General features: G+C 42.4%; 1 protein-coding gene across 3 annotated transcripts in view; it reads left to right on the forward strand.

Annotated features, from left to right (window-relative positions):
* Positions 1-21,725, forward strand: part of UNC80 (unc-80 homolog, NALCN channel complex subunit) — a 121,011-nt gene that overhangs the window by 41,907 nt on the left and 57,379 nt on the right. For 2 of the 3 annotated variants that reach the window (XM_065669803.1, XM_065669804.1), the window contains exons 23-27: positions 5,331-5,543; positions 10,069-10,204; positions 12,777-12,910; positions 15,988-16,153; positions 21,327-21,427. In XM_065669803.1, coding sequence (XP_065525875.1) covers positions 5,331-5,543; positions 10,069-10,204; positions 12,777-12,910; positions 15,988-16,153; positions 21,327-21,427 — 750 coding nt within the window. Of the gene's footprint in view, positions 1-5,330; positions 5,544-10,068; positions 10,205-12,776; positions 12,911-15,987; positions 16,154-19,650; positions 19,855-21,326; positions 21,428-21,725 lie in introns of all 3 variants that reach the window. The other variant, XM_065669802.1, reaches the window with a different exon arrangement.

Raw genomic sequence — 21,725 nt, forward strand, 5'->3', positions numbered from 1 at the left:
TGTGGCTGGAGGAGTATACAGACAGATTTGATTTATTTTTTATTGTATGGCTTCCCATAACCAGATTATTGCCAATGCAAAGCATTTATTGTCAAACTTCAAATTTTGCCCACAGCCGTTCTGCTTCTGGCCCTAGTGTCAATAATAATGTAAAGAATAAGGATTGAAGACTGGCTAACTACTTGGAGAGGCATAGGAATTCCACTCAGGAGTTCTGACAGAGTTATAAATAGCACACTGAATCACCACAGTGGAAAAAATGTCAAATGTCAGAGTGTGCATGCTTTTAAATGCAGATATTGCAAATTTGCAGATCAAATTCTCTGAAGTGACACAATTCAGTCCCTCCTTCCTGGCACTGTTTCTTCCGTCTCCTTCCTTTTCTTTGCAGTTGCTGGATTTTTATCAGTCCCTTCCATTTCTAAAGCAGTGGCCTTCAGCCTGTGGTTCATGGGCCAGCAGGGCTCTCTGAGGTGCTTATATGACAAGCACAAGAATGTGACAAATACAGCTGTGAAAAGCCAGTTATTAGTAGCTTCTGTGCACAGTGCTCTTTTTCCTTCCATAAGTGTTCGGATGTCTGCAAACTGAAAAAGATTGAAAGCCACTGCTCTCAGAGTATCCATGTGTTCTCTATCCCTTTGTCTTCCCACTTACCACCTCACCTCTGACTGTTATGCCATTTGTGCTCATATTTAGTTTTTTTACTTGCTGCTCAAGATGCCATGCTCATGGACTCTCCCACTGTGCTAGTGCTATGCCCTGAGCTGCGCTGCCTTGTCTGCTTCCTAGTTGTAGGGATGTTACATCCCTATGTTCACCACTCCTTTATACCTTCTTCTTACCCTTGCATCATTAAGCTGCAGATTCAAGCCAGTCTGCATTAATACTGGCCCAAAGTCGCTGTTGCCATCAGTCTACATGTAGCTCTACTGTTTGGACTGGTCCCTGTCCATCTTCCAATAGATGAGTGATTTCTTCACTAGCTCCCATTCTTCCATTGTTGTCCTTCTGCCTGGGAGCTATGGTAGCAGTGGCTGATGGGAAAGCCTGTCTCATGCTCTCACAGTCAGAAGTAGTTCCTGCCAGTCAGGGTTGCAAGTGTGCGGGGAAGGTTGCTGTGGGGGAGATAGTCACTCCGGCTGGTGTGCTGCACAAAGACAACTTCATTCTTCAAGCCTGCCAGGCTGCCACCCCATCGTGAATTCTAAACAAACACAGGGAATCTAAGGCACATGGGCAGGAAGGAGCACATTGCTGACAAGTATGTCACTAAGATCCTTCTGGGAATACACTACTCTGTGTGCTAATAAATCAGATGATGAAACAAGGGGTGGCAATTATGTCCCTATTGCCTGTAAATGTCTTTTAATTTGCCAAATGTTTAAGCTACCAACTTACTCAGTGCCCATGTCTGAAGTCAGCTGAAAACTACTGGTCAGAGTGAACCGTTTGAAGATGTCTGCTCTGACTGCCAGAGCTGGCTTTTACAAAGTAGAGTTTGACCCTGTTTCCTTTCTGCTGAATGATGCAGAAGGCTTTGGTATCAGCAGTTCTAGAAGGTCTGTAGGTAGAGATGAAAGAAGCCTTGTTCTAATTACAGACTTGGGAGACTCTGCTCAGCTGGCATTTTGTCTACAAAGTATTGGAGATCTATGGAAGTTAAGAAGTGACATGCACTGCAGGTATCAAAAGATGACAGCTTGTCACCTCACTGTAGTGCTTAATGGCAATGTATACTGTTACGGAAAATTCTCACATTTTATATCAATAGAGCACACCCAACAGAAAACTGCTTTTTTAACTTCTGTTTTCAAGTTTTTGAAGTCACAGTTTGAATCAGGTTGGATGCAAATTAAAAGCTTCTTAAGTAATTTTATCCAGCCTAGTTGCTATGGCAACCTTTAAAAAATGAAAGGCAAACAGCTCCACTTCCAGTTCTTTCACAAACTTTTCGAGCCTGCTTTTTTACGCAGATTATTGAAATTCCACTCATATACCAATTTGAAGAGCTTTGATCAGCCTGGATGTTTATACAGGTTTGCCACAGTGATTTAAAGAAACTAGAACAGCAAAACAAAAGCCTCCTGATAGAGGTAATGATTTGTTCTAAACCGAGTGTTGCCTTAGGTTTAGTAACTTTGTAGTTAGCATATTTTCCTGGAAGCAGTGTCCATCCTTGACTGAATTTTATACAACTATAATCAATTTATGGCTTTGCAGACATTCAGTGATGATAATACATTGCAGACAGTTTAATCCTTTGGTCACCAGCTTAAATGCAGACTTGTCAAGAGTAAAATTAGTTTTCTTTCATTTAAAAAATGTCAGAGGTTGACAGGCAAGTAATAGGGTATTTCAGTCAGTGGTCAAGTTTCTGCGAAGGTTCTAATAAACTGCTGTTGTATAAAGATGTTAGATAAAGTATCCTAATTGGACCAGTGTAAATGATTCCCATGGGGAAATACAACCTTTCCTTTGGCCAGTTCAGCAATGTGACACCTCTCACCATTGCATTTCTCCAGTAAGATGTGTGAGCTGATCTGTTCAAACATGTAAATCTCTTACCCTTGTTGAAATTCCATGGTGGCTCTGCTTTATGGCAGGGTAGAGTTTGAGAGGACCTACTACATATTGGAACAGCAGAAGCAAAGTCCAAAATGCAAGAATACTTGCCAGCATCTTGACTCCACATCAGCCAGGGTCCTAGGTGGCCTCTGGTGTTCCCATGTCCCTGTTTCCATAGCAGAAATATTTGTCCATAGGAGGGCATATGACCTGGAAGGAAATCAAAGATTGCCCCAAACAGGTCTCCAGAGCAGATGGCTGGGAACAGGAACAAAGAGCTGTGTCATGGATTGTACCTCACTATTTTTAGATATAATCAGAGAGATATGAACTAATGTTTTTGAGGCAATTCTCAAGGACACTGGTCAATAACCAGCCAGGTTATTGCTTTTGCTGTTGGTAGTACGGATCAGGTTATCTGTTGGAAAGCTCCAATGAGACTACTTGGAATTTTGTTAAGAAAATGGTGGATTCTTATTGATGTTAATTTATACGGTACAAGAACACTTTTCAAAAGGCAAAGCGATACAGTAGGTTTGGTGTTTAAAGTGGACTTGTGAATAGTTTCCAAGGCACAGGCAGGCTTGTGAGAGTATTGCTTCTGTGTTAACTGTTGACAGTGACCACGGTAATTTGTGTTCTTTTCAGCTATGCATCACCTGCCTGATTCATTTCTCTCCATTTGTGATGTGTTTCTCTGTGGTGTGAATCCATCCCTGTCCATTCTGTCACATCTTCATCTTTCTCTTGCTGCTGCTTCAGGTTTCTCTGAGCCTCAGGTAAGCAATCCCAGGGAGCTTGTGCCTCCTCCTTCATGCAGGAGGTCTTCAGTGATTTTTAATCTGAAACTTCTGTTCTTCCCTTTTCCCCACCCCATCCTAAATATCCTCCTTTAGTTGAGTGCTTCCATAATGTTTACAACACATCTTTCCAAGATTCCTGTATGCTAAGACATTGTGGCTTTACCAGTGATGAATTAAAACAGCAGGAGAATAAAGGTCAGGGCTTCATCTTTCCATATATGGTGAATGTTTTACTCCATGAGACTAGAGGGGTAAAAATCCTCTTCTGTTCTGTGTTCCATATTTCATGTAAGCAACAAATGATTTGTAATGGTGTTTCCAGATGCTAGAATTTAGTTTTGTTTCTGGTTGTCAGTGAGTATCTGGCTTCAGATTTGTGCCTTCCTTATCAGAACACTGGGCCAGCTTTAATGTTTGCATTCAAGAGAATTGCTGAAAGATTTCTGTTTGCTTACAGTGTTTGAATAAAACAGGAGCAAAAAGCTGCAACAGGGTATTAAGACAGGAAGCAGTTAATGCATGTTTTCTTGTTAATGAGGACAAAACATTATTTTTTATGTTTAATTTTTTAATGTCCTCCAAAAGACTTGACTTTTTCTCAGTCCTGTTGTTAGTAATTTCTGGCTGTGAGTTTAGCTGCAGCACAGAATTTCTTAAGTCAATTCCCAAAATTTTGGAACATTGATCCAGAACATCTTGCTTTCAACTTCTGACTAAAGCACTGATTGGAGGCACTGTTTAATAATATTCCATAGGCTATGTTCTGTGGTCTCAGGACTTGCCTGTTATTCATGGACCACAGATGAAGAACCTTCCCTTAGAAGTTGATGCTGATCTGTTTTAATTATATCATTAAAGTCATCCTCTAAATGTGTGGAGTATACTTGTGCTCCGTGAAATCCCTGTTAGGGAACTTTTTGAAGTAAATTGTGGACATTGTTGTACTTTGAGATACACAAACTGCTGGCCACAGGGGATTTTGCTTGTGAAAATTGTAGGAAAAGAGGGAGGAAATCAAATGGAAATGAGGAGAACCATTTGCTTTTAGGCACTTTTGATGTCTGTGAAGATGTTATTTGTGCACAGTTGTAGACTGCTGGGAAGAAAGCTCCTTCCTGAGTGTAAGCTACCCTTTGGAAACGAATTACAGCACCCATTTTTTAACATCTTTGAGAGTTTCAAAATTATTCTTTTTTGGTCTAACATGGATCTTGCTGGGTGATTTAATACAAACTAATAAACACTCAATATAATTTCTCCCATTAAAGAAAAGAGCTCTTCCAGGCTGCGGACAGGAGGATTTTCCTCTGAAAAATAGTCAACCACTTCAAAACAAAACTGCTGGATGTTATTTCACTACTAAATTGTCTGATGCTTGCTAAGGCCATTGAAGTTAAGCCACCAAAATTTCATTGACTTATGCCAGTAGTGGACTTCAGTCTCCGTATCTGCTTGGTTTAAGTGCAATATAGGTCTCTTCCTAGTTTCAGCAAGCCTCCATTCATGCTTCCACCCCCAAGATGCGCAAGGAGAGCTTAACAAGACAAACTCTAGGATTCATGTGGCCATGCTGCTGCCTGCACTTGGAATATTTGCAGCCTCACTAGCAAAGGTGAAAAGAAAACTTGTCTCATTCCTCCAGGAAGAGTGTCAGATGCACGCTTCTGCTTTTGGCAGTTACATGGTTTCTGAAAGAAAGCATTAGAGGGCTGCTGGCACAAGGTTGTTACCAGGTTTATAACGTGGCTCTCTCTGCCCCTCTAGTGGTTGGACTGACTAGAACTGTTCGACGCTTGAGCGTCACTGTCATTAGCTCAAAGGGTGAGACCTGCGGCAGAGATTGTGGTTTCAGGTTTGCTCAGTCTGTGTGACTCCATGGCAAGCTTGCAAAGCAGTTGATTAAAGCACAAAATCCTCTAATATGTTTGTATTTAAGGTGATTTTTTGCAAACGTTTCAGGAGGCTCCTGTAGTGGCAAGAGCAGCCCTGTTCCTGGAGTGTGCACGCTTCGTTCACCGCTGCAATCGTGGCAACTGGCCCGAGTGGATGAAGGGCCACCATGTGAACATTACTAAGAAAGGTCTGTCCCGTGGACGTTCTCCTATTGTGGGCAACAAAAGGAACCAGAAGCTGCAGTGGAATGCAGCTAAGCTCTTCTACCAGTGGGGAGATGTAAGTGTTTCTCTTTTACTTACATTAAGAACTATACCAAAATGTAAAGGTAATTGGATCTTGTACATAATTTCACTTCCAGTAAACTGAGGAATCATAAGTTTCCCTTCCAACTTGCACTTCGCAGCCTGCCAGGACCAGCTCTTCTCTTAATGGAAAGAGACTTTGGTAGGAGGTAGCAGTGTCCCCTCCCCCTGAGGATTTCCTCAGATGATCCATTTGGTCCCCTGTCCTATTTCCAGTACTTATCACATGTGATGCCTTGGAAGAGTAAGAGCAGGGTGTGTGATACTACTTGCTTTTTTCAAGCTTCCAAATATTTTTAGCCCAGGGCTGCTTGAGCTAGTTATGGTGCTGTATATTTAGTAATGAATTTCTCTTTGACAAACTTATTCAGTCTTTTTGCACCCATGCCAAGTGTTAGCACATTCTTTGGCAAGGAATTCTACAGGGCTACTACATGTCATCTAAAGGACTGTCTTGAGCTTAGCTCCTTCAAGTTTTATTTGATAGCAATCACTTTCCATCCATGAACTAGGCAGTTGCCCTGTATGGTGCTGTCAGTGTCTTTGGAAAGCCACTAAGGTGTACCTGCTGAAGGTCTGACACTTGCTGCAGTCACTTCACAAAACAGTGGGAGAAGTTCCTTTGACCTTTGCGGTACCTGTTACATGTGTGTAACAGAGAAGCTTTGTGCTTCTCACCTCTTTTCACAAAATGAAAGATTTTTACAGTGAGCATTGTGATCAGGTTTGAAAACAGACATAAATTCCAAGGCTTGGGGAGCACACTGTAGGCCCATAGCCCAGGAGAAGAACACAGCTTGGGTGTGAGCACCCAAGCTAATAAGCTTTGTCTTTTGGCAGCTCTCCTCCTTCCATTTCTGAATCTAACTTAGGGAATGCTACCTGGGGACCCCACTCTCTGTTATGTCTCAGAGGTGACTGTAACAGCACAAATACCAAAGATCCTTGAACAAGTACATAGTGTGAATGCATTTGCTTCTATATTCCATGAAGTCACCACTTTAGCCTTTGTGGATTCCAAGTGGAGGACATAGAATTACATAGTCCTAGTATTTTTGCATACACTGCTAACAGTCAAGGCGCTATCCATTGCTGTTTGCAGACTCTATACTTCTAGACACTTCTCTTTTTCATATTATGACAAAAATGGGAGCAAGCAAGTAACTATTAGAAGCCAGTTAGATTCTCCCTCAGCTGGCAGTTTTACAAACTGAAATAGTCCATGCTGAAAAAAGTCCAGGAAGGTTATGTTTTCAACATGTTAAAGTACACGCTGCATGATGCAAGGTCGCATGTGATGGCAGGCAACATAGCATCATTCTTTTCATCCTGAACTTTAATGGCATCATAAGACTTATCTGGCTTCGTTCTAGAAGCTAAAAATGGCATGCGTGCCAGCTTGTCCTGGGTTTAGCAGTAGCAGTCGGTTTTTCTTCTTAGTAGCTGGTGCAAGCTCTGTGTTTTGACTTCCAGCCTGGGAACAGAGCTGATAACACCGATTGCTTTTAATTGTTGCTAAGTAATGTTTACCCTGACTAAGGATTTTCTGAGCCTCATGCTCTGCCAGGGACGAGGGGAGGCCAGGAGGAAGCAGAGACAGGACACCTGACCCAAGCTAGCCAAAGAGGTATTCCATACCACAGTACGTCATGCCCAGCGAGGTAACTGGGAGTTACCCGGAAGGCTCTCTTCAGGGGGGTCGAACTCAATTGGTGGTGGTATTGTATTCTCTTCCCTTGTTATTTTCTCTTATCATTATTATCATTGGTGGTAGCAGTAGTGATTTGTGTTACACCTTAGTTACTGGGCTGTGCTTCTCTCAACCCCTGGGAGCTACATTCTCTTGATTCTCCTCCCCATCCCTCCGGGAGTGGGGGGGGGGGGGGAGGGAAGGAAAGAAAGAGGGAGAAAAAGTGGGGGGGGTGTGAGTGAACAAGCTGTGTGGCTTGGTTTAAACCACGACACAGCTGCTTAGGAACAGCCCAGAAGGTAAAAGCCTTACTTTTAGTTTAAGGCAGGAGAAGATTTCTTCTTTTTTTACTGCAAGGTGTTCTGCTGCTCAGTAATATTTCTGTTTCTTCTCACTGAAGGCTAGGACAGCATAGTTACCCACAGCATCACTGGCCCCCAGACAGACTCACACTTCAGGATTGGGCTGTTCCTAGCACTGCTGAGGTGCAGTTCCTTTATGTACTTTATGTTACTTGGTGGGCAAGGCTGGTCCTCTGGCACTGCTTTTCTTCCTAGAAGCTGTTTCAGATGAAGCTGTCTACAGCCAAACCTCTAGGGCTGGGACCCTGCAGCCTGTGCCTCTCAGGCAGCTGCTGTTGTTGGTTCTGACCAGGTTCCAACCAGATAAGCTGAACTGTGAGGAGAAACAGCCTTCTGTTGCTGTAATATAGGCACCTGCTGTAGAACATCTCGCTGTTTCTGTGTGTTAACCTGCCCATTTCACTGTGGCACTACCAGCATGAGGGGCTGTGCACTCACATAGCTCCTAAGCAGCTTCATTACCAAGAAGATGAGCTTCCTTGCCCAGCCCGTCTCTGCCTCCATGCTACCAGATGCTTGTCAGCACTAGAGCACACCTTCCTTTCTGCGTGGTGGCAGCAGAGCTTCACTCTGGAAGGAAGATTCTTGAACAAAAAGAAGAGAAAATGCACCGAGGCCTTGTTCTGGTTTGGTTTTCTTTTCAGTAAATAGGACTGGAAATTTGTGCTAATTCTGGATCCTAGGTTGTCTGTCATTGCTCACTTATTGTGATATACAGTGCTATTATCGAAGTTTAGTGAGACTGAGAATGAATGTAAAACCTTTTTTGCCCACCCAACTCCTTTAATTCAGCCTCCCTAACATCCATCAGAGACTAACAGCAGTAAACCTCTGCCACGTGAGGTAGGGTTTCTACTGCCCGTGACAGTGATAAGCCTATTGAATCAAGCAATCTCATTATGCTGTCATTTGAAATAATACAGTGTTAAATCTATTCTGATCAGGTTAGTCAGTCACTTCCTTTGGCTGTTTCTTTTAAGAGACATTTTGTTTTAAGGTGTGGCATACTGTCTGTTTGCTGGGAAGTAACACAATAAGAATTCAGTCCTCATTAGGTAGAAAACTGTGGGATTATGTGTGATTGCTGTAATATTAGGATGCACTACACAGCATAAATAATATGTGATAAATTACTGCTTTGTGGAGAGGCATGCAGAATATTTCTTCCTTTAAATGCCTGAAACATGAAGGTAAAAAAAAATGAGAGATGTGGAGTTGTTATTTAGGAGTGTGCAGGCTCACCGACAGCTGAGATTGGCAGTTACTTGGATCATCTTGCAAACCACACCAATACCACCTTATTCTCTTTGTGTAGCAAAGTCTACCCTCTTCATTGTTGCTGGATTTCACTGGAACTGCTTAGTAGTGAGGAAGAACAGTTGTAATAAGTGACTGGTAATGTATTACTGCATCACTTCAGCTGAGACAGGAAAATTATATAGTGCTGGCATGACCATCAGTTCTGACTTGTAGAAGATCCAGAAATGCTCTTCAATATCTTTCTCTGAAGCTGTCCCAAAACCAGGAAGGCCAAATAGCAAGTGCTGATAAAAGCTCTGTAATTAAACACATTTCCTATCTCACATAGTTTTACGTGCTTGTCTGTGTTCTCTTCACCTACCTGTAGCAAAGAAAATCAAGCAAATCCTTAAGAGCTCTGAAGTGTCTTGGCAGGAAAGCATTCTTCTTGCTAACACACCCTTATCTGTAGCTTTGCTGACAGTACCATGAGGGCTGTTTACATGCTGATAATGTTGCTGGCAATCAGCCATGAATAAATGATCAATGCCTTTCTGGAGAACGTAACAGTATCCAGTGGGAATCTGTCTGTGTTCTTTACGTGGATCCCCTCTACACCATTACCCATACACCTCCCAGCTCTCATAAGCGTATTTTCTGCTCATTCTTGGGAAGTGCATCAGGAAATCTTTCCTTTAAAGACAGAAGCAGGCTTTCCCACAGTAGTTTTGTGGAGCAAACAGGGACTGCTACCGGATTCCTAAGTCAGAGGATAGTTTCTTTAACAGAAGGCACGCATTCCCAGTGGAAAAACTTAGCAAGAATCTGGAACACATATTTCAAGGGGAGAAAGAAAAGTGGAAGAAATTCATAAAAATTAATGACCTGATCTCCTCCTGCCTATTATGTGCTGGTTTGGGTTGGAATTTTTGGGGAATTAACCAAATCTGCAAAAAATTTTTATCCTGAAATTTGACACTGTTTGGAAAAAGAAAAAGTGTGTGGGGGGGGAATAAATGATGGGTTTCGTAGCAATTAATCTTTTATCATCACCTTCTCTGCTGTGCTTCACAGACAATGAAGCTTAAGCCAGGACACTGTGTTCTGGCTGGAACATCCTAACAGCCTACACTTGGCTGAGCCCTTGACCTCCAGGGTTGGGCTGGAATTCTCACCAGTTTGTGCTTTCTGTTTCTCCCTGTCTGCAGGCAATTGGTGTCCGCCTCAATGAGCTGTGCCATGCAGAGAGTGAGAGCCCTGCCAACCTGCTGGGCCTCATTTATGATGAGGAGACCAAGAGGCGCCTGAGAAAGGAGGATGAGGAAGAAGACTTTTTAGATGACAGTAAGGAGACTCCCTTTACTACAAGAACCCCCGCTTGTAAGAACCTCTGCTTTAGGAGCACTTAATTCTCTTTTCATCCTCTTGCCACCCAGCTGTATTTCCCAGTCCCTCACCTTCACCCCAGCTTCCTTCCCTATTCTTTCCGTGCCTAGAAGTATAACATGACAAATGGGGAGCAGCACTGAAAGACTCTGAAGGAAAGGAGGAGGGGGCGGGGGGGAAGCCAGGCAGTGAGTTGAAATTCCTGTATACTGGCAACTGCAATTATAAGCAGGGTAATAATTTGTTTCTTGAGTCTTGCTGTCACCTGAGTGCTAAAAGTGGTTCAGATTCCTTCCCAGTTATTTCTGCCAAAATATTTGTGCAAGATCAGCCGGTTTTTTGTTTAACACTGAAGAGTCATCTCCTCACCTGATGTGAGTTGGCACAGCCCTACCAAAGGCTTTTAAATCTTGACTTCAGTATATTTGCCTGATTCTTAAGCAGAAACATAGCACAGTGGTATAAAAGGTATCATTGAAAATCTGTATAACAACAAGATGACTAAAACGCACACCTTTGTGCTTGTGTGTACGGAAGGGTGGGAGGGGGTGACAGATCACTGACTCTGAAAGTCTAGACAAGCATGGAAACTATAACAAACCCTGTGAATCAAAATAAGTTAAACCACATAGTGCTGTAGTTGTAGGTGAAGGTGGTAACAAACATGTCCTCTCCAGACACCATTTGTATATACGTGTGTGCTGTAACGTACTGCTTCCTGTGTACATATAACTGTTGTTCACCATTGGATGTAGCGTGCTAGCACTTTTTATGTATCTGGTGTCTTTTTCTGTGGTTCTGAGTTTGTTCTTATCGTTGCGTAAAGGCCAACTTTGAAGTAGAGAGGAGTAGGTGGGAACAGAGCAATGGCATTTTTGGGAAACGACCTCAGGAGAAGGCATTAGCCCTAAGCTAGACCTTCACCCTTGCCGCTGTGTGGTGTGCCGGCACTAGCAGCTTCATGAGTGTGGATGTCTGTTCTGGGTATGTTATTTGCCCTTTCGGAGATACATCTGAAGCAGGAGGAGGGTGTATTCAAAATTTTCCCTCTCCTGCACTGTAAATGAACAACTGTGTTGCTGTGACTGACTGCTATGGGGCATTCAAGGGGAGTGGAGTGGAGCTGCTATAAAGGGTAGCCTAAGACAAGCAATTGAACAGAACAGGTTGTGGTCTAGAAAGCCATTTGAAAGCTCGAGTATCCTCCTGAAAGCCAATGTCTGAGAATAACTGAATCTGAAGGCAGAGTTTTTCAACAACTGCCCTGTATGCTGTAAGGACTAGACCAAGGAGCAGGAAATATGCAGTTGGATATTCTGTTGCACTGTATGTCTCATCTGTATTTGATAGTTCAGATTATTATAGCCCCTACAAAGTCCATAGTTCATTACTGTTAATGTGTACAGAAGAATTAGCAAGCATCACAGAATTAACCTGCTTTTATCTGATCCATGCAGTGTCTTCTTATGTGTTTAGTTTGGACTATTTCTTTGCAAAAAGTAACTAGGTCATACATGGCTGAAAGCAGGTGAAAACAAATCTCTCTGACATGTATGTAGATGAAATATCAGGCATATTAAAAATGTATGTGTTTAGTTGTTGTCACAACCAGTTCGTTTATTTGCTTTTTTTGCTGTCTGTTATCCTAAATAGGATTTTTCAAATTGATCAAGTGCTGAAGAATCCTTCCACTTTTCAAGCTTTGAGTGCCATTAGATGGGTTACAAAGGGTAGGATTTTTGAAGCTGGTTGTTTAGACTCAGTTGAGACAAAACTTCAAGTGTTTCAATAATCCCTCTTCCCTTCCCCACGCTGCTTTAGGTTAAGCTTTTGAATGCATAATTTGGTTAAGCAGTTTGATTTTGGTTGTTGCTTGATTATCCAAATAGCACTTGGATTCTTTGCACGACTGAAGAAGCCTGATTTCAAGGGGGGCTGTCTCTTCCATTTGTCAGGGTAGTAATTAAGAATAAGCACAGTACCTCTTTATTGACTAGTCATAACTATGTAGTTTGAGAATTTTTCCTGTGTTTGAAAGGTGCTTTTTTTCTAGAACTGCTGAAGATTTCACGGAATGCAAAACTGTAAAGGGGAAGAAGGATATGTACTTCTTAACCTCCGTTAACTTTCAGTGAGACCTATACAAAATGCTTTAAGATTACATTAATTTAGTAGGTATTGCACCCTAATATACTACCATATATGCTATAGTATATATGATATATGTATGTATACTGTAGTACATATGTGGTGTACTATAATACACTACAGTGTTGCTTCAATAGACTAGAATATATACTTTATTCCATTATAGTGTGTTAGTACTATTGCAGGGGCTGGTAAATACATGGATTGATACTTGTTTGTTTGTGTTCCTTTTAGTGTAGGAAAAGTCAGAAAAGACAGAAGTCTGGGTTTTCCTCCTTTCCAGTGCAGCTTGCATTGTGCACCATATGTGAAAATGTCCATCACCTTTTGGTTCCAGATTATGTATAATCTCCTCTCTCACCATAGAAATATATTTTCCTAGGCACTGTGAATCCTACCAAATGTTGTTGCCCTTTTGCACTGAAAATGGCAGCCTGTCAGCTTCTTCTGGAGATAACCACTTTCCTGCGCGAGACCTTTCCCTACATGCCCAGGCCACGTACAGAGCCTCTTGTGGTAAGTGGACAACATACACTGAAGAGGGAGCCATGCCCACAGAAGTCACTGGTCTCCGGCTTCTGTCTGAGGAGAGGTGGGGTGGGGTAGTAACTCAAGTGGATATCTGATGCAGGAGGAAAGGTGTCATTGGGCAAGGCACACCAAATGGGTTGATTAAGCTGTGGAAGCACAACATGTACCAGAAGTTCAAGAAAGTTTCAAACTAGAGAAGAGGGCAGCGGATTGAGAAACTGAGTGTGGGGACCTGAGAGGTGTGAGAGATGGGCTGCAGGAGGTGACAGTGCTACCTAGCTGATTAGGAGGGACAGTTGACAGAGAACTGAACAGGACAGCTAAGACAAAGGAAGAGGATGGTTTACAGAGAATTGGATGGAGATTAAAGGTTGCAGATCTTTGGTTAGACAACAGAATTGAAGAGGAAGTAAGGAAAGAGACAAGTCAAAGACACAAGAAAGAAATAAACTTCCATGAGACGGAGCGAGGCATAGGCAAATCTTGGCATGAACAGTAAGCTAAATGACTGACTAGGGGAGAACTGATTTTGTAAACCCATGAAACCTGATTTCCAGTGGTTGATTCTTTTGTGGATTTTCATACAACTGATAATGCGGTTTAACCTTGCCTTCAGCCTATTGTTTCACAAAATACACAGGCACTCAGTTATGTTTTGTCAAATAGGGTTGAAGTTGACCATTGCCTTTAGAGGTGGTTAGCATGGAATGAGATGAGAATTGAATAGCACACAAACAATTTCATCTTTTAAGCCTAATTTATTTAGGAAACCAGGATAAAAATTAAAAAGAACGAATGAGAAGATAAGTTTTTCCAAGGGCCCGTGAAGGATTTAGCCCTATTATTCTGTTTTTTCTTAATCACAGCCTTAGATCAAATTTTGCTGATGACAGTTGTGCTTGATGGGCTGATTTGGCTGGGCATTATTGTCATTAGGTTCTGAAATTAATTTCAAAGGCTGTAGATGACCTATGATGAAGTGACTCAGCTCCCAGGTATGCACAAAGGGCAATTTTAAAACATAGGGATAAATTCAGGAAGTCTTCCTAAACACTTTGTGATATTTTTACCATGTAATAAATGAGTGCATCCAAAAGCAGGTTAATATCAGGGTTTGGAATTTAGCTCAGTAAAGTAGTTAGGCTTGGAACTAAGAATATGTTGAGTAATGAAGATCAACAGAAATTTGTGCTTTTGTGACAGAAATGCAGATGATAAATAGCTTTTCAGACTTACATATGAGAGAGGAGAAGGAATCATTCTGTTATGCACAGGCATAAGGTCATAAGGTCAGTCACATTATGCAAGAGCCTGTTAGAGAAAATGGCCATAGAGTGCTTCTTTTACCTTTGTGCTGGGGGGGGGGGGGGGGGGAAGGAATAGAAATTACACACTCAGGGTTAAAATGTTAAGTCTCTGTGTTTATGGAGTGATGCTTCCTTGCCAAGAGACTCAAGTACATAATGATCCATTGACCTAAAATTCCAGCAGAGGAAATCTCACTCGCATTGGTGTTTCTAGGCATACTTGTTCCATAGGTATGAGCACAGACTTAGCAGCCTAGAAAAAATTAAGCATTTGCAATGAACTAGTTGTGGTGGACCAGTTTAACTACCCAAGTCCATCCAGATTTCCCAGGCTGAGGATGTAAGCACCCATACCTATGTGTGAGTGAGACAGGCAGTCCTGACTGAAGTTTCAAACAAAGCCTTTTGCTGAAGCTGATGGAGTAGATACAAGCTTACTTTGCACATGTCTGGGAGTGACGAATATATTCTCTTGGAGCCTGCTGCTGCCACGGTAGAGCCAGGGAACTGGAACTTGTCATTTGCTGTGGGTGAAAGTAATTCATTTTAGCTTAGCAATTGCTGAAGATAGATAGACTGGGTGCACTGTCATTTAATTGGAGAGGGCAGCAATTTCCAGTGTCAGCATGTTGACAGACAGCTGGAGGAGTAATGTGTTCAAGCACTCCAGGTAGGGGAACTCTGCCCATGCCCTAAGAATATACCTGTACTGCTGTCATGGCTTAGTGTATGCATGCTGATTTGTGAAGATGCTGTAATTCAGACAGACTTTCTATCCTGAAACGCTTTAGCCTTTGTTTCATATCCTAAGCTCTGTCAGATGATGTTATCATTCACATTCACCAGCAATTTACTCACAGCAAGGAGCTTTGTGTCATCTTAGATTTCACCTAGTTACATTTTGGGTGCATAGATCTCAAAGCTGATGATATCCCCAGTCAAAAGGTACAAATGATGTTCTTAAAAAGCACAGCATTTTAAATGTTTGCCAGCCTGGGAATTCACAGTCCTTCTTCCGCCTTTTCCAGCTGTGGTTAGGGAAAGAGGATTAATGTCCATAGCTTGTGTTATTTTAGGACTTCTGCTTTTTTTAGCCCAAATTAGTAGCCAGTAGGTGGCACAAATGGTGCCATTTCTGTTAATAAGAGGGAATGCTGGTGCAAACTAGCTTCTCCCTGTTGCAGTGTTTTTTTGTTTTCCAGAATTTAAGTGCAGCCAATATCTTCATTACTCCCTGTTTTGTGCTGTGTCCTTTCAGTCTGATCTGCACACAGAAAGCTTGCTCTGGGCTTTGCTTTCATAGCTGTCACACTGTCAGCTGCCTTTCTCAGCTTTTCTGCCTTTGATCAGTACAGATCAATGCATTCTCTAATCAACCATGGGTCCTTTTGGAGCAGAGACATAACCATCCACCCAGCATCTTCAGCAACAGCCACCTTTTATTGCCACCTGTCCATTAGGGACTATTTATGTGTTTTTCCCCTCGTGAGCCTGCAGACAGGGCACCAATTCACTCAGCAGTGTTAACCTACTAAGCATATTAACACTTCCTAACTCTTCCATCCTGACAGCCTGGCTCAGGATGCTGCAAGCCCAATGAGTAACTGGATTAGAAAGTGTCAGAGTAGATGGAGAACTGTGTGATAGAAATAAATTCCCACCTGAAGCAGTTCTTCCTGAAGCTTCTATGGTTGCACTGGAAAGCATGAGGACTCATGCTGCCTGCACGTCTCTGTGGTCTACATTCTGCTACAGGATCTGGAGAGCTGCAGGCTGCGTCTGGACCCTGAGATGGATCGTCACAGGTATGAAAGAAAGATCAGCTTTGCTGGGGTTCTGGATGAAAACGAAGATTCAAAGGATTCCCTACACAGCAGCAGCCACACCCTCAAATCTGAGGCTGGCTTCGAGGAGAAAAAAGGTTTGTCAGCATAATAAGGCTTTTGTATTCTCAGGGCTTGTGAAGTGGCGCTTGATTTTGTGTTTCCATTTGCATAGACTGTGTTAAAAGCAGGCAGCCATGGAGTCACGTGGCTTCGAATCATTTCAGAGACGCTTCTGGCCGTCAGGGTTAAACATAACAAATGTGAGAAGCAAAGATGTTAAATTTTATAAAACACTGCTGTGACTGATGCCAACTGAGGGCATTGCAAGATTGCTAAAAGGGGGAGGGTGCCTTGTTTGAGACTCTCTCAGTGTGATGCTGAGAGAAGCATCACTATTTGATTCACTTTAAAAATAAAGATCAAAATTGTTCTTGTTCCTCTTTTATTCTGAGCACAGTTTCTCATTTGGGGAAAACCACAGATAGGAGGGATCTTTCTGTGAAAATCTGTACCAGTTTGGAAGTCATGGCATCTCACAGAATTAGTGGTTGATCACTTGATCTCTTGAATTCTTTGCTACCACATGAAAAAAACACACATCTCTGTGGCTTTTGATGGCTAGCAGTTTAATGTTCCCAACATATTGTATACTGTACAAGCAAACCTCAAGCTTACTGTGTTTGCTAAGAACAGCAGATTGTTTCCATTTTTGAGCCATCTCACGCAAAACTCGCATACTATCTGATGGTACAAGTGTTGCAATACAATATACAGTCATCGTGCGTATTTGCAATTAGAGGCTAAACTGCCAGACAGTTCCTGTAGATGGTTTTCCCTCTAAGAAGTTTTCTAGAACTGTTTAAATTCTGTCTCATAATAGCCATATAAAGGTGCAGATGTTTGCATGGTAATTCTGATGACTGTTTGAAAAGGTTAAATGTTTGATTGTTTGGAAAGGATGGAATCTGTGGCTGGTTATCCTCTAGGAATTGTAATGTGCATTAATGATTCAGAGGAGCTTTTATTGACCTCAGGGGGCTTTGGATAAAGTTTGTGCTTTCTTCAGCTGTGATTCTGCCACAATTACTGGAGAAGATATTAGAAAACATTAGAACTGCTTCCAAGACTTATGTGTATGTCAGGTGGGACAGTTAATCCTGTGAACACAGCTAGGTGTACACCTAAGAAAGGGGAGCTGGGTAAATTCATGCTCAACTTCTTTTTCGGTACCCTTGGCACACTGGCAGCCAGGAGAAGCACACAGCCTTGTGGTCTGTCTGAGTCTAAGATCAGCAGGATGATATGTCTCTAACTATTTAGATAAGGAAAAGCTTCTTTTGGGGTTGGACTTTTTTTGAATATACTTATGGCAATTACTTGAAGACACTTTTCAGCATCTCAGGCAGCAGTCCTGTCCACTGGGATGTTACCTGAGTGGGGGCATGCCTATAAGCATGCAGTCCTGCTGGAAAATGCTGGTGGCTGTTCTCTATCCTATTTTAATCAGAGACAATGCTGACTTAGATTTCCTTTTATGTGTTACTGTGCAACAGGCAAAATGCAGAACTATTTTTGCAAAGTTAGTATTAACTTTCTGCATCCTTGACTCTGTTAAACTACATTTTCCCTGAAGTTTTGGTTGGGTTTTTTTCCTCATTCTCCCTTTTCCCTAAGCTGCAATGCAGTATTCCTTTACTAAATCTGCCTCCATACTACATTTTAGAGATGGGAAATGTGACTATGGTAGGAAGATTGAATCCTAATGTACTAATATACTCTTGGTAAAAATAGAAACTAAATAAATGCAAGATGATGTTATATTTAAAATTACAGTAATTAACATTCTTTTCTCTGGCCACAGCATATTCTTCTGGGGATCCAACTGGGCCAGACATTACAGATGCAGAGGCATCTTTTGTAATCTACACTTTCCTAGATAAGAAAATGTTGTTGTGCAAATGTAACTAAAATTGTGTTGCCTGCAGTGACAGGTTTCTCTGCCTTAACCTATTTGATAAGTACTAATCTGTTTCCTTTCCTTTTTTACTGGAGTGTTAAAAACTTTGCTCTCATTGCTCACCCCAGGTGTGGCTTAACAGCTATCCAAAAGCTGCAAGTTTACTGTATAGAATCTGCTCCAGGTAGGTCTGAAATACAGACACTAAAGCTAGGTAGATGCAGGTTCTCGGAGGACCTTATATACTCTTTGGGTACTAAAATGGGATTCTACAACCTGATGAAATGCAGTCACAAGTGCTTAAGTGGTTTGGCATTCGGGGGAAAAGAGCCACTGTATTGAGGCTGATTTGAACAGAATTCAAGCAGTAGTGATTGCTAAGGAACTCAGCATATTCACTTGGAGGGAGATTCTCTGTCACTCAACAGCGATTTGCCCAGCTGATATATGAGGACTGAGGAGCAGGTCTCAAAACCTATCCAGATGTCTTCGTCCAGGATGTTAGCCACTGGAAATGGGATTGGGAATTGGGTTCTGAAGGAATTAGGGGCATTCGCAGGAGTAAAGGTGTGTTTGATTTTGCTTGAAGCCAAAATATAATTCTGTTAAAATATTTTGCTTACCCGTGGTATCCAAAAAGCTGTATCCTGTGCATTCTCAACAACACACCAAAATCGATCACACGTGGCCTTGCCTGATTAGATCTGCAGTAAAATGACTGAGTGTTGCAACATTTGGACTGACATACTGCCATGTACTGCCTTTGAACTAAGAGGAGAATGAAAGTGCAAACGGTTGGTGCTTTGAACATTGAACCATTTCATGTCTGTGCTCATCAAAAATGCAGTGTCAATGGATGTTGTTAATGCCTGAAAGCTGCTGATTTGTCTGAAGGAGAGAATCTACGTGCTTCTGTTTCCTCTAAAGCATTCTAATGATGAAGAGTAACATGCAGAGACACGGATTTATGCAAATCTTACTTCAGAGAAGTCTCATGTGCTAACCCCATGAAACAGACTACCCTTCTGCAGTCACACGTGCTGTATGAGTAAATAATTGATCCTACTGCAGATCTCAGTGAGGTTCACAGACCGCAGGCCCACAGGAAAGTAGGTTTGTCCATGATGCCTTGTTCATGTTTGGGATTCAGCCGTCTATCCCTAGCAAGAGGGGATTCTGCACTAATGTAAACCCCAGGGGCTGGCAAAGAAAACTGTAGTTTACAACCATTGGGCAGATCCTGTTTCCTGGCAGGAATTGAATCAAATTGGTGTGAATCATATTTTTTCCTTGTCCAGGTTTTGGGTTTCTATTAGAGCAGCTGACTCTACTTGCTGGTGGGTGAACAAGGGCTAATTCCAAATACAGACAAGGCCTGAGGTGACGTACCAGGTCTCCAGGAAATGAGGTGCTGAACACGTTTCCGTAAAGCATCTTTACTGCCTGATTGACAGAGCTGCATTGGCGATGGCTTTGGAGGGAGCCTCTGGCCCCACATTCCTTGGTAGAAGAAAAGACGCTGCAGTATAGGCTGACAGCAAAGGGGAGGGAGGGAAGGGAGGGCCAGGATATCTTTCTTTTTTAAATGGGGAAAAATTAAGGGGAAAAAAGTCCTCTTTTATTCTTTTAATACAGTTCCCATCAGGAAGATCAGGATAGGAGGCTCCCGCTTGCTCCAGATTAAAGGAACCCGCAGTTTCCGGGTGAAGAAGGGGGGTTCCCTTTCCAGCATTCGCCGGGCCGGCAGCCTAAAGAGCACCAAGTTATCACGGCAGGACTCAGAGTCTGAGAATGAGGAGCTGCAGCTGTCCCACAGCAGGGACACTGTCACTGATATAGGTAACTTAGACGAGTGGGTGGAAAGGGAGGGGACAATAGGCAGGACCTAAACCCCTGATGTGATTGCAGCAGAGCTAGAAATGACAGGAGACCCTCACCCCAGCAGGCTAGGGGAAACCTAGAGTCCTCTTCAGGTGACTGCCTGAGCCAGGAACACCTTCAAATCCTGTGTGCAGCATTGGCTCCGTGCACAGGTTAGCAATTCAGAGCTCCGTGTTAGAGCATGAACTCTTGGAATGCTGGTGCCTGCCAGCCAAGTGCATGCTGTCTTTAGGGGAGCCTATGCACGTGTGTATATGTACATACACACCCCCCTAAGTCCTATGATACAATGAATACATGAGGTCATATGCATATGCTGTCCATAGTGACAGGAGATATATATATATGTACAGACATGCACTTCATATCCTATGTAGGATATGATGTCATAGGCATGTTTTATGACATGTAATATATATATTCCTATATATAGAACATAACATGTACTATATTTCTACATATTGGCATATACATATACTTTTACAGTTTACAGATGCCTTTCTTAATCTTCAAAAGATGGATCACCATATGTCTATCTTACGGAAAGCAAATAAGCATCCTGCGATGAGAAATCTCCATCATAGCTGAACTAAATTCCCTCTGCTAGAGATGTTAACCAAAACCTATGGTTTGGACGCATTTGGAGCTGAAATAACCTCCCAAGCTTAATGGTTGTTTTTATGTTCCCCAAAAGATGCTTCAGTAGGTGAACATGGAGAGTGGGATTGTCTGTTCTGTAGACTGTGGCAAGTCACAGTTAGCTCAAAGAGGAGAAAGAAAGGATTAACCAGAATTCATCCCCAGCCATCTCTTTAGAGCATTATGTTAGTTTGGTAGGAGGTCTATGGGTTATGAAATGGCTAGAGGAAACAGAGGGATCTGTAAAGTTCCCAGAGAAATCATTCCGTTGCCTGAGTTCTTTAGAACTAGTGTGCTAGAATCAGGATTTTTTTCCCCTTTTATCCCCATAGCATTAGCAGTTTCCATGGGCAATTGGCAGTGACTTTGCCCATTGGCATTTCCAGTTGGATGCCACTTCTGGTTGGGTTTTTTGTTGAGATTTTTAACCGCAGAGCCCAGTCAATGCAGATCACTAAACCAACCATTTGCAGCATCTGAATGGTGCAAAGAATTTGTTTCTGATGTTTTTTACCTTCTCCCCTTCCATTGAAGAAAAAGTGATGAGGGAGCAGTGTTTGCTACTGACAGGATCGCCTGTGAGCCAAGCCTAAATGATTCTTGTAATTGTCAAGCCAGCATGATACAAGGATTGGGGAGGGGTGTACAAATGCAGTCTCTCCAGTGTGGCATATTCTGTGTACTCTGGTGTGTTCCCACAAGGCTGGCCTGGCTTACAAGTGCTGTCCCTAGTCTTAAAGCACACAGGGAGCAATAAAAACAACCAGCTTTTGGGTATTTTTCTTTTGAAGAAGGGAGCCCTTGGAGCGCGAGCGAACCTAGCATTGAGCCCGAGGTGCTGAGCAACACAGGCGCAGAGGAGAACTATCATCGGAACATGTCGTGGCTGCATGTGAGTATAAGTCACCTCCAGTGCTCTCAAGGATGGCATTTTCAGTAGGAAAACCTTCATGCTGGCAATAACCAGATCACAATCTGTGCTTTCTCCATGTAGCACCAAGGATCTCAAGTGTAAGTAAGTTGTGAACTTTGGAAATGTCTGTCATTTCTAACATGGACTAAAACCAGAATGCTTTTCTCTTGCTCCCTCTATTTTGTCTATTTAATTTGTATGGCAGAAGGGGACTATTTCTCTCTAGTGTGCCAGGACAGCCATGCTACCTCAGCTGAGAAATCCGTTAGCTCAGTGT

This window comes from Lathamus discolor, chromosome 3 (assembly GCF_037157495.1).
Source record: "Lathamus discolor isolate bLatDis1 chromosome 3, bLatDis1.hap1, whole genome shotgun sequence".
Taxonomy (NCBI): Eukaryota; Metazoa; Chordata; class Aves; order Psittaciformes; family Psittacidae; genus Lathamus; species Lathamus discolor.